Below are 12,095 nucleotides of genomic sequence, written 5' to 3'. Positions count from 1 at the left end.
CGATTTCATGAAACAACATGGAGTCAACGAAATGCCATCTGCATCGATTAGTGGATACTATTTCGTATTTTCGTTCTTCGATTTAATGGTGAAACATACTTCAAAACAGCAGATAAACGACAATTTTGTTATTTAAATATAAAATTAATCATCGATAATTGTATGCAATACGTTTACTATTAGCAAATTTGTCATTTTTCAAACGAAGGTAACGACAATAATTTCCTCCTGTTACGGTACAGCAAACACTTGTATATTGTATCGTTGTAAATGTAATTTTTATAACATTGTTATTAACGATATCAATAAGAGCAGAAGGACTTTTGTGAAAACACAAGTGGATACGATGTAACAACTTCTAATGAAATAATCAATCGTCCTTAAAAAAACTAACCTAAAATCTGACTTTTATCACATATCGTTCTTTTGTACTTTTATAGGTGTTATTTAAGGTATGTTATACGTTTTGCGCAATATTCAAAGGCATTCTTATATTTAACGAGCTATTTCAAAACATAAGAGATGCATATATCGAAGAAAACAAGAGTGTTGTCTTATTTGGTAGTATGGAGGTTAATTTCTGTCTTCGTGGTTCAAACCGCGCATGTACCGGATGAATATTGGCAATCATTAGAAGTTGCTCATCGTTTAGCATTTGGATATGGATATGTTACGTGGGAGTGGGACATGAAAATTCGCAGTTACATATATCCATTTTTGTTATCCGTTATATATCAAGCGTTAGCGTCGATATCATTGGATTATGTAACAATATTAACAACGGTACCTCGAGTACTTCAAGCAACGATCAGTGCTTACGGAGAATACAAATTCTACGAGTGGTCCAAGAATAAATGGGCACTGTATAGTTTATGCATAAACTGGTATTGGTATTATTGCGCCACTCGTACATTGATTAATACCTTAGAAACTGCATTCACCATGATAGCTTTATCGATATTTCCATGGCGTGACAGTAATATTAGAAGCATAAACTATTTCTGGATCGTAGGGTTTTTATGTATGATCAGACCAACCGCTGTTATTATATGGTTGCCTTTATGTCTTTATCATTTATGTACAAGTTTGGAAAACAAGTTGACGCTAATAAGTCGATACAGTGTAATATGTATTATCTGTTGTTTCAGTTCGATATTATTGGATAGTTACTATTATGGTACGTTAACTGTTTCTCCTTGGGAATTCTTTCGTGTAAACGTACTTTATAAGGTTGGTGATTTATATGGAACTCAACATATATTATGGTATATGGTGTGTGGATTACCGGTACTTTTAGGGTGCCATTATGTTTTATTTCTATTATGTATTTTTCAAGTAACGAAACATCCATCCAGTTTTCACCGTCAAGCAGTTATGTTAGTCGTTATAGTTTGGACATTTGGTATCTATTCTTTGTTGGCCCATAAAGAATTTCGATTTTTATTACCTCTTTTACCAATGTGCATATACGTATGTACCTCGTGTACATTCTCTTTGAACGCGAAGTTTATAAAAACAGCAAGAAATATTTTTGTGGCGCTATTAGTACTAACCAACGTGTTACCTGGCCTCTACTTTGGTTTAGTACATCAACGTGGATCGTTGGATCTAATGAATCTGCTTCATAAGGAAGTCGTTAACACCGATAATAGCAACATATTGTTTCTCACTCCTTGTCACGCTACTCCTTTATACAGTCATTTACATACGAACGTATCTATCAAAATACTAACTTGCGAACCTAATTTTACCAATAACGTAAGCTATATGGACGAAGCCGACACGTTTTTTGCAAATCCAATGCAGTGGCTCGATGAAAATTATAGCAGTAACAAAAATACTACAATTCCTGATTATGTAATATCGTTTGATCATATTGTACCGAAAATACGCCGATTTTTGAAACATTATCGATTGAGGTCGCAAATTTTTTATGCGCATTTTCCACAATCGAATTATGGAAAATACATTTATGTGTATAAGCGTAAATGAGAACTCGTTAAACGAAAATATGTATTTGCTTTGTTGCGCTAGTAAATTATTCTTTATTACCGTTATTTATGGTTATACCACTTAACCTGTATCACGCTATTTATTAACTGGTTGTTTTTATTTGTTTCCCGAAATAAATATTTTCACGAATCTCGTTAACTCATCGATAAGTGAAAATAATTACGCGCGCAAGACATCTTGGCCTTAGAAATATCAACAGATTACTTGGGCGGTAATGTCTCGTCTTATAATTTGTAGGACGAAGGATCGATATAAATTTGGGTTGGGATAAATTTTTACGAAACCACTGACAATACTAAAACTATACCACGGACAATGACGATCGGACGACCGTTATATTTGACTTTCGATGATTTAGAAATTCGCTTATTTTCTAATTGCCGAGAAATGGGAGATAAGCATATATACCGTTACCATAAAAGGCTTGCATCTTATTTAGAAAGCTTACGCAAGGACGATAATCCTAACGGCACTTGTTCAACGCCGATGACATGTATCGTTGGTAAATATAATACTAATCTACGGTATTAGATATCTAAATACTTAACTATCGCGTATCTACGTACGTAATAACTTGCAGTCTATATAAATAAGAGATCAAATAAAATAGGATAAATGAGAGAATAAGGTTTTACAGTTACTTGACAGCTGGCTGTTTAATTTTCAACAAATAGAGCAAAATAAATGGAAATTTTCTTGAGATTAATTCTATCGTATCTACGTTATATGTCGGATGGAATATATTTGAAAGAAAGAAGACGGAGGAAGAATACATAGAGCGGAGACAAATAGAAAAGAATCGGCCAAACGGGAAGAGAAACGAAGAGAAGTAGGCGAGAGAGTTATCGGTAAGACGCTAAGTCCGAGAATATAGCGATCGTAACCGCGAATAAAGAAAGGCGGACATGGTAAAGTAACGCAAAGTAAAGTAAGGTAACTTGTGGCTATAATCGAAGGTACGGTAAGATGGTGCAAGTGGGATGGAAGAAAATATAAAGAGGGGACTGACTACATGGAGTCAACGTTCCGAGCGGGTCAGCGACCAGTTCTGTCTTCTTCTCTCTCACCTTCCTCTCGTGTCCTTTTCCTCTATCGCGATACCACTCTTCTTTCATGGCTGTCTTTCCGTATTAGAAATTTCATTTTATCCTTCGTTCGATCGGTCGAAAGAATCTTAAATGACTTATCGTTCGGAACGCATCTTCGACGTCTATTCTTCGTTGGATTCGAGCGACGTTGCGCGATTTAAATATAATACGAGGAACGCGATTCATCGCGGAAGAGGCATCGTGATTTGCGATGGTTTGAAAGTTACGTACAGCTACGAAAGGCACGAGTATAATCCTTGCCGGGGAGAAAGTTCTGTGCAACGGTGAATCCGCTCCCCTTCCTTTTCTCTCTCTCTCTCTCTCTCTCCCCCCCTCTCTCTCCCTCCTCATTCTCTCTCTCTCTCTCTCTCTCTCTCTCTCTCTCTCTCTCGTGAAAGAGCATCCAAAACGAATTGTTTCATCCTGCGAGGTATAGGCAGCCTAGCTGTTGCGACGTATTATCTCGAGACGATTCGAGAAAAAGGAAGGATCGACCGATGTCGTTTCGATCCGGTAAGAAATTTCCGAGTGTTTTCGAATTTTCAGATTTCGAGTGTTTCAGATTTTATTTTACGTTTCGCGGCTCCTCGTTGTATTTTATCGATCGTTGTTGGTCCCTCCCATTGTCAATTCGACGAAATAGCAAAATATCAAAGTTATTAGTGAAACGAGATACGATACGCATCGGAGCGGTAGATTAATTTCACGCTGGCGAACGTCACTAGGTTAAGCTATACGGTGACCCTGTCGTAATATATTTACAATTATATTGATTTGTAAGCAGAATTTGTTCTTTCGATACAGGTTTTCTCTTTCGAGCTAACTTTCGCATCGCAACGTTATCGTTCGTTCGCATTACCCCGATCGAATAATCGTAATTTTGCCCGGAGAAGACTGAAACGCGCTTTAGGAAGCAGCAGGTGTTGTTCGGCAGGTGTGCCTAACTCGAGCAACTTTTCTTTTTCGTATCGCCCTCTCGCGCTTCTGCCTCGTTTACGAGCGACCGTCGAAGGCTCGATAAACGAATCAACCGCCTTTTGTCGTGTCTAATTCATCGACTAAGAGAATAACGAGGCTCGTAGAGACCTTTACGAACGTTCAATTCGCTCGATCCTCGCCTCTTTCGGGCAAAAGAGAATCGTCGGAGAACGCCACGTATTAGGAATATACGCGGGACGTTTAATATTCGCGTCTATTCTCGAACAGCGTAACACTCGCCAACGTGGAAGTAATACGAATGTAACGCGAAAAGTTCAGAGTCCGATATAGCGAACCGGCTTTCCTTCCATCGTCCGCGCAGACTTTGCTCCTCGAGCGTAGACTTTGGTCTCGCGCGATTCCCATCGCCTGTTCGCGCGAACTTTGTACATCTGTTCCGCCGCGTGTACAAGGATTTCGTCCCTGCTGTTCCGTCCCATGCCGTACGTGCCGTCGTATGCGCGACGTCGATTTGTAATTTCGTGTTTCACGATAGTCGTATCGCAAATATTAGACCCGCTGTCGCATTAGATATACGTACGTATATGTATGTACATATATCTTTTCTTTATCTGTCGTACTACCGCATAGGTACTTAAACTTTACCTTTATTCGAGAAACGTAAATAATTCGAAGGTAACGCTGATAAATATTTATAGTGGTAGAATGCAGCGAAAGACTAAGCTCGTAAATAAACGTCGAAGCAATAATGTCCGCTGCGATATACGAGCACGTAAAACGTACGTATCGAACGTAAGAACGAATTTACGTGAATGGCGAATAGCAAAAAGGTGTGTGGTAATAACAACGTAGTTGATTTGTTCGCGAGCAAGGACAAAGGTTTATACGTATACGACTATGTCCATTTTCGATGTTGGTCCATCGTAGACCAGCCGACGGTGCACTTGTCCTCCTCTGGCCGTCGTTACGCGCTGTCGAGCCCGACCAATCACAGCAGGCAGGCAACAGGTGACCGACCAATCCGGTCTCCCTGTCACGACGTCGTCGCTCTTACATAGCGCTAAGCGTTTCGCTTCTACGGATATTCCTACCAAATCCAACGACGATCGCTTTCCCGTTTTCCGCTTCTCCGTCTCTACGTAGCTCTTCTCGTTCTCCCGTCTTCCCACCGCACGCGTTCGACGCGCCAACCTCTTGTTCGTTGGCTTTCCTTCGCTCTCTTTCCTTCACCTTCCTAGGTCGATTTAACGTAAACTCTGTACATGCCTACGTACTGTTACATATCGCCTATTTCGCTATGGCGCTTTTTTTTTTCTTTTTTTTTTTTTTTTTTTTTTTTTTTTATATTGGAATGTTAATTTTCACGCACGACGACACGACGACACGACGACACGACGACACGACGACACGACTCGACACGACACCTGGACGATCGCCTGGTTTCTAGAACGACGCAGCGAAGGATCAAGGATTCTTAAATGGCTGTGATCAGTTTTAAATAGAGATCTATTTTAAGAGAGATGCATAGGGATATAAACGGGCGTGATTTCGACGAAAAGAACTTTGAACGGATCTACGAGTTTCCACACAACGGATAACGAGATGTATCTCCGAAGAGATAGAATCGATAATCGATATACGATCATCGTTTGTAATTCCACCGTTGTAAATACAGCCGCTATGCTGTAAGCTGGAATACGAATTGTTTACAAGCAGACTCGTAGTTTTCGTTCGTCCGTTCGTTACCGTTCGCAGTAGGCGAAGTAAGGTAAGAAAGGAAAGCGGTTTCATAGTATTCTCGCGGATAATTACCTTATTATATCGTTATTATTATTATTATTTCCGTAGATAAGTAAACGTAATCGGATGTACGTACGGACGCGAGCAAATCGATCGGATTGTTTTAGAAAAAGAAAAAAGAGAAAGAAAAGAATCGCACAGAGTATCGAGTATTCGAGGACTTTTCAAAGCGTAACACATTCGCGGGTCGCGTTTAAAAATCCAAGAAACCCGGAGCGAAAGATGGAAAGAGAGGTAGGGACAAGCGAAGTAAGACTAAGACGCGTTGTCGCGTACACGCACGTTATCAAGGCCGTGATCGCGTTATGGAGGGAGCACCTCGAATCGAGGGCACCGTCGACGTTACCTATACGTACCTGCGATCAGTTATAGAGCCTCTTTATAACTCGGAAGAAGCGCGCCTCGGTTAGCCGCCATTTTTCTTTGCTCGCGATCACCACCTTCCACCTTCCCCTTGTCGCACCTCCTCCAATCGGGCATCCGTATGCGTTCCTGGTCGAACGGATCCGGAGTACAGAGAGAGGATTCATTCATACGCACGAATACGCTATCGCTTGGGATCGGTTGGATGTATCGAACGCGTTTACCTATCGCTCGCCATGGTCCGCCATGAAAAAGTAAAACGTGGCGCTCCAGGTGGAAAATAATCGCGGGAATCGGGGGAAGCGGGGCGAGCGTACCGCAAAGCGAGTGGAATGTCTGCGCACCTGGCCAGTGCGTCGCTGCTTTGACCTGCCTTTCCCTTCTCTGCCTCTCTTTTAACCTGGCTACGTTGCGTTTTCGCTGCTGGCAACGTGCAACGACGCTCGTTCGTCCGTTCCTAAAACTACCTGCACCTGAAATCCTCGTAAACGCTGTCCACGTGTATTTCCACGTATATTCGATGGAAGAAGTTTCTCGAATCGCGAAACGTACCGTGCGTCGCGTTATCGTCGTTAGCTGGTAATTTCCGCGTTTTTTTAACGTGCCTCGTTCGGTCCTTGTCGCGTGCATTCGGCCGAGCGAACACCGGGCTGCGCGTCCTTGTTGCGCGTACGTGCGCGTGAGTTCACCGTGCGGGAAATGAAGCACGGGAACGAGCAAGAGGGTCTCTCCTGCTAGCCAACGAGCGACGACGGGTTCGATGCGCAGTCGCCAGGTGAGGCAACGACGACGTGTGCGCGCAACGGTTGGGGTTGGCCAGTGTTGCACGATACCTTGCCACTCGCGACGCGCGGCGGTTCGTCGACGGTGATAGAGCCGCGGAAACACGGATTTTTAAGTCGCGCGGCCACTTTCCCGGGCTCCGTACACGTCCTGTTATCGTCGCGATACCCGAGAGCCGCGAGCGAACGTGGCGCGCCGCCAACACCGTAGACATCGCGCTATCGTCCTACGGACCGGGGATTACGGTCGTCGATCCTTAACCTCAAAAATAAATAAGACAACGATGTCGTTGAAAAAGGATAGCAAGAGTAGTCTGTGTTGAAGAACGTGATCGAGCTTTAAAGTGGAACGGTGAAGGTTTTACTCACAGGTGGAGTACAGCCGGAGGATTAATAACACGAGTATTAAGCGTGGAGTTAGTTTTTCGGCCTCGTCCAGGACACGGTTACGTGTCGTACGTTCCGTGGCCGCACGGTGAAGTGTGCTACTTCGATAGGTAACAGGGTTCAGGTGTACGTTGACCCAGAAGTGAGTAGTGTTCGGGACGGATAGCGACGGCAACGAAAGGTAGACCCTGGCACGATGCAGACGCAGGCCGCTACGAGGGGACCGACTCACTTGGTCGCCCTTTATGTGGCGACGGCGGGTCTCCAGGGTAATGCTCTCGGCTCCGACGAGGAAGAGATCACGCTGTTGGTTTACGTGCTCATCGACGTGCAACAGAACAGGGTACGTTTCTACGCCGATGGTTTAAGCAAAATTTAAGAGAAAGACGAACGAAAGATCGTCGAAGCAACGATAAGGTAAATTTAAATTACGCTCGTTCGTCCATTTGTCAATCGTCAAAGTCGTTTGAAAACAGACGGTTTATTATATATATATATATTATTATTATTATTATTATATATATATATATATATATATATAATCATAGAATATGTATATTCTTGCGAACTTTGCTCGGCGTTCGAATGGAATTCTAGCAACAACTTTCTAGATACGTATTTCAATTTGCGTCGGTCGAATTACTCGCTACCGTTTGGAGGAAAAATCAGAGATACGTACGCGGTAGGAAGAAAGAAAATCGGTGATTACGCCAACTGTTTGCCAACTAACGCGCTAAAATTGCCTTTTGATAAAGTTCAGCCGTACGTACTGCTAAAAATGATTCACGGATTCCCGTCGTTTGCGTTTGTTGCATGCGCTTTTTACGACCATCCAAGTGACATACGCATCGATCTATGTTACGTACGTACGCGAGTCTTCGAACGATCTTTACGTTGATCACGGAAAATGATTCACATACGCTATAATAATACGCTCGAAAGGTGTTCTTTCACAGACGATCGTCGTTCGAGTTTCCTCGTCGGACACGATGTTTTTCCTTCGTATTTCTTCCTTCGATTCGAACCGATCGCCGTTCAACGGGCGATCGTGTACCTTTAACCGATCGTTTCGTCGAAGTCGCGACACGGGAAACGATTCGACGTATCGTTCGACTTTCACGAACGTTTCCTCACCGTTGTCGATCTTGGTGCGCGTTGCACTGGCACCGCGCCGTGCCGCCGTATCGCCGTGCCTCTGCATGTCTCCGGCTGCCATTGTTTCTCGAATTATCCGGTGGAGGCGGAGCGTCGCGCCCTCGAAAGGTCGTCCATTAGCTCCAGCTTTGCCATCGAGATTATCTGGCGCCATGGACTCCGTCTCTCGTTAATTCTGCCATATTACGATACCGGCGCTCTTCCTCTTTCGACTTTCTTCCTAATCGATCCTAATTCTTACAATTTTCTACTTTTCGACGTTACACAGAGTACGCGTTTCCAGTTATCGTCGATGCTTTCGTTCCGATCGTGCAGATTTTACGATGCGTCAACGACGCGTCCAAGTTAAAACGAAAGACCCTCGACCGGCGCGATCTTTTGTAAATATACCCGAAGAAATAGCTTCGAAGTATCGCTACAGCTGGTTGTTGGGGTCGTGCGATAAATCGAGATAGCGTAAGCCTGGTAGTCTGAGTAATACTGTCAAAAACGACATCGACGTCTTTGTTCGTCATCGTCGAACTTTGTCGACCGACGCTTCGATCAACGGCTCTGCGTTGATATTCAAAGTTAAACGACGTTCGAATCGTTTCCGTTTCAACATCCTTCTCGGACCTCGAGAAACTTCCCTCCGGCCAGTCGTTGCCGATTTTTTACCTGTCGCATGCCCATAATCCCTACGACTATAAACATCCGAAGCTTGCTACGAGATCGCTGGAAGAGAGACCGGAGGAAACTGCCGCTTGTTTACTCGCTCGTATACTCGTATATTTTACACGTTTCGTCTAATAGCTCGTTCCAATACTCGGACGACGAGTCGTCGAGTCGCAAGCCGAATTTAATCAAAGTCGAATTTTCCCGTGGCGCGAAATCGAGAAATCGGGAAGCATCCGGCGCGGCAACAGGTGTGCCTAGTTTTCTTTATTCTTTGTTGTAAACCGCCTTGCACGAGTGCGCCCGAGTTCCAGCTGGACGGTCGTTTCCTTTTTCCCCCTCGAGTCACATACCTGACTATCTCCGATCGAGCTCCATCGAGGACAATGGCCGCCGCCGGTCAGCTCCTCTCGCTTCGCCAGAACCTGGTGCGAATCCGACAACCGATAGGTACATACCCGTGTTCGTATACCTATTCCCGTTGTCGTCGTCGTTTGTCGTTCGTCGTTGCGACCGTTTCATCGTCCGAATCGTCCCGCCTGCCAGATTTTTCTCCCGAGCGCCGTTCGCGCGACGAGCGACAGGCTCTCGGGTTGATCGATGTAAATAGAAGCCGACATTTGTTATACCGATATTTACAATGGATTCCGCGTGCCCGGAAATGTAATCGAAATCACGACTATTGGTAGCAACTGGTGGCGGATTGGACAAGACGCGCGTATCGGCGAAACCTTTCGTAAACTCGAAGACGCGGTATTTAGCCGGATTTTATTGATTTTACGAGTTTAATGACTCTTTAGTACTGCGTATATATCTCTGTGTAATCGCGATAGTAATTAAAAATACAGTGTATACGTAAGAATCGCGTTAAATTGACCTCAATTTTCTAGCGAACGACAGTCTCGGCTTCTCCGTAATCGGACGATCGACGCGTTTTAGAAATATGAAACGTTAGAGTATGCACGTACCTATTCGACGAACTAAGGAAGTCGATGCCAGGTACGAAGGAAGGTTCGATTAAAAGTCTCTTACTACAGGTAGATCGGTAGGTTAACGCCGTAGGTTGGCCGCGGCTCACATTTTCCTTGCTGCCTAGAACGCTGTATGTCAATAAATTATTTCCATGGAACGCCTATCTTTGACATCGCAAAGCATTACGATAATTTTATCGTTTAAGTCGATATTTTGTACGTAACGTACTATTGACAAATTTTTATCAATAAAAATAAAGCTTATCTATTTGTATCTTATCGTACGGCGCTATAAGTTGGTAAAACAAAATTCGAGCCGCGGCAAGCTCGTTGATCTCGGACTAATTCGTATTAACGTAGCATCTTCGTTGCGTAAATCGACTGGTTTTCGGAGAAAGTGTATCGAAAGATTCGTGTAGGATAGGGAAAGCCCGTCGAACGAAAGTTTCCAGTCACTCGGTTGGCTCCGAAACGGAGAATCGTGGAAACTCGCCTTCTTGCTTCGATGGAAGCAACAAAGTTCGCAACGTGTTAGATATACGGTCTCTCGGATATTCAGAAGTCGGTTGAACGCCTCGATAAATATTACATACGCCCCTCTGTCTCGAGTTTTTTTTATCGTCGCGTTACAAAACGCAGGTTGTGCCTCTCGCTTTCCGCTCGCGCATTAAGAATGCGGTAACCTCTCTGTACGCGGCCGCTTATTTCGCCAAAGATTCGCGAAACGTCGCTTCGCCGCTGCCGTGTGAAAAGAGAGGACGTTGACTTAGGCCTGGAAATCAAGATTGCGCTCCGTAGTCTCGAATCGCGAAAAGAATAGGCATCGTGTGGTTTTACTCGAGCGAACGAAAACACGACGCGGGGCCGGGGCTGCGTCTTTAACGCGCGTAATGTCTGTAATCGGAGGCAATCGAACGACGCGTTGCCGCTTTAAAAGTTAACTTCAAAGTACGAAATAGATAGATAGAAAGTACGAAATTACGTACTCGCGATGCTAAATGAACGAAAGAAATATTTAGCGAACCCGATGAAATTCTTTCCAGCCGTTTGTATTTTTTAGATTAGAATTCTATCCGATACGAACGCTACGACGAACGCATCACGGTAATTAATATCCCAATAAGAGTCAACGTTCTCGCTTTTTCGTTTCCTTTTTAAGCATCATATATTTATATTCCTCGTAGTTGAACTGGAAACTAAAAGTTGAAAATTGGCGAACCTGGTTCTTGTACCTGGCGTTGGAAGATTCAAGATCTCTTGGAAAAGCTTTCGTTTCCACTATTGTTCTATCCGATTCTAATTTGATCGCATCGTAATTCGTTGGAAGAACGCTTGCGTAACTCGGCTGTCGTGATTCGTTTCCGGTGCTCGAAGTCGATCATTCGAGTCGAACTGTAACGACCGGCATTAATTTATAGGCTTGACCCTTTGCCGTTTGTTTCCTTCTGCGTTATTCCCTATGGTTCCTCCCGAAATGCCTATGCTCCGGTATTAATTCATCGCGCGTGACGTTTCGTCGACCCTACCTTTATAGATATAATGAAAATTCGACGTTATGTAAAACACTTTGAACTTTGGTTGGCGCTATGACGAATATCGACTACGTCCGTGGCTACGTTGGTAAATCTTGACGCGAATCTTCCTATGTAGCTACATAGAAACTTGGAGATAACGTGCCTATTCACGGAAGTCAGGAAAATATTTGAACAAACAATTATCCATTATATCGAGTCCCGATATACGTACTTTATAGAATCAGCTTTAACGCTAATTTATTCCGCGTACGGATCTTGCAAGAAGTTTACAGTAAACTGTATCTCGCGTCAAAGTATCAAACTGAAGCGACGATAATCGTGTCTCGCTACATCGCCGATAGACTTTCGAAAAAGTTCCGCGTAGTTGGCACGAAATATTTGCAAAGGTTTTCTATGACGAATGTTCGG

At 43.7% G+C, this 12,095-nt stretch overlaps 2 protein-coding genes across 5 annotated transcripts in view; both read left to right on the top strand.

Annotated features, from left to right (window-relative positions):
• The first annotated feature begins 2 nt into the window (after positions 1 to 2).
• On the top strand, positions 3 to 2,057 carry LOC126868020 (GPI mannosyltransferase 3). Of its 2 annotated transcripts, none has more exons than XM_050623156.1 (2): positions 3 to 208; positions 441 to 2,057. In XM_050623156.1, exon 2 carries the CDS (start codon positions 523 to 525, stop codon positions 1,990 to 1,992), a length of 1,470 nt encoding a protein of 489 aa, XP_050479113.1. In that variant the 5' UTR covers positions 3 to 208; positions 441 to 522; the 3' UTR covers positions 1,993 to 2,057. The 2 variants fall into 2 exon arrangements, with proteins under 2 accessions (XP_050479113.1, XP_050479112.1); XM_050623155.1 differs by having other exon boundaries at positions 3 to 348.
• Positions 2,058 to 7,006: 4,949 nt separating this feature from the next.
• The window catches only part of LOC126868014 (RNA-binding protein fusilli), a 28,777-nt gene continuing 23,688 nt past the window's right edge, over positions 7,007 to 12,095 (top strand). The window contains exon 1 of one of the 3 annotated variants that reach the window (XM_050623142.1): positions 7,007 to 7,715. In XM_050623142.1, coding sequence (XP_050479099.1) covers positions 7,569 to 7,715 — 147 coding nt within the window. In that variant the 5' untranslated portion in view covers positions 7,007 to 7,568. Of the gene's footprint in view, positions 7,790 to 12,095 lie in introns of all 3 variants that reach the window. The other 2 variants (XM_050623145.1, XM_050623144.1) reach the window with 2 other exon arrangements.

Source organism: Bombus huntii, chromosome 7 (assembly GCF_024542735.1).
Source record: "Bombus huntii isolate Logan2020A chromosome 7, iyBomHunt1.1, whole genome shotgun sequence".
Classification (NCBI taxonomy): Eukaryota; Metazoa; Arthropoda; class Insecta; order Hymenoptera; family Apidae; genus Bombus; species Bombus huntii.
The sequence above is the reverse complement of the archived record's forward strand: the minus strand, read 5'-3'. Positions and strand labels throughout refer to the sequence as shown.

Coding starts and splice junctions, on each gene's coding strand:
- LOC126868020 (XM_050623156.1), top strand. CDS start 523: ATGCATATATCGAAGAAAACAAGAGTGTTGTCTTATTTGGTAGTATGG.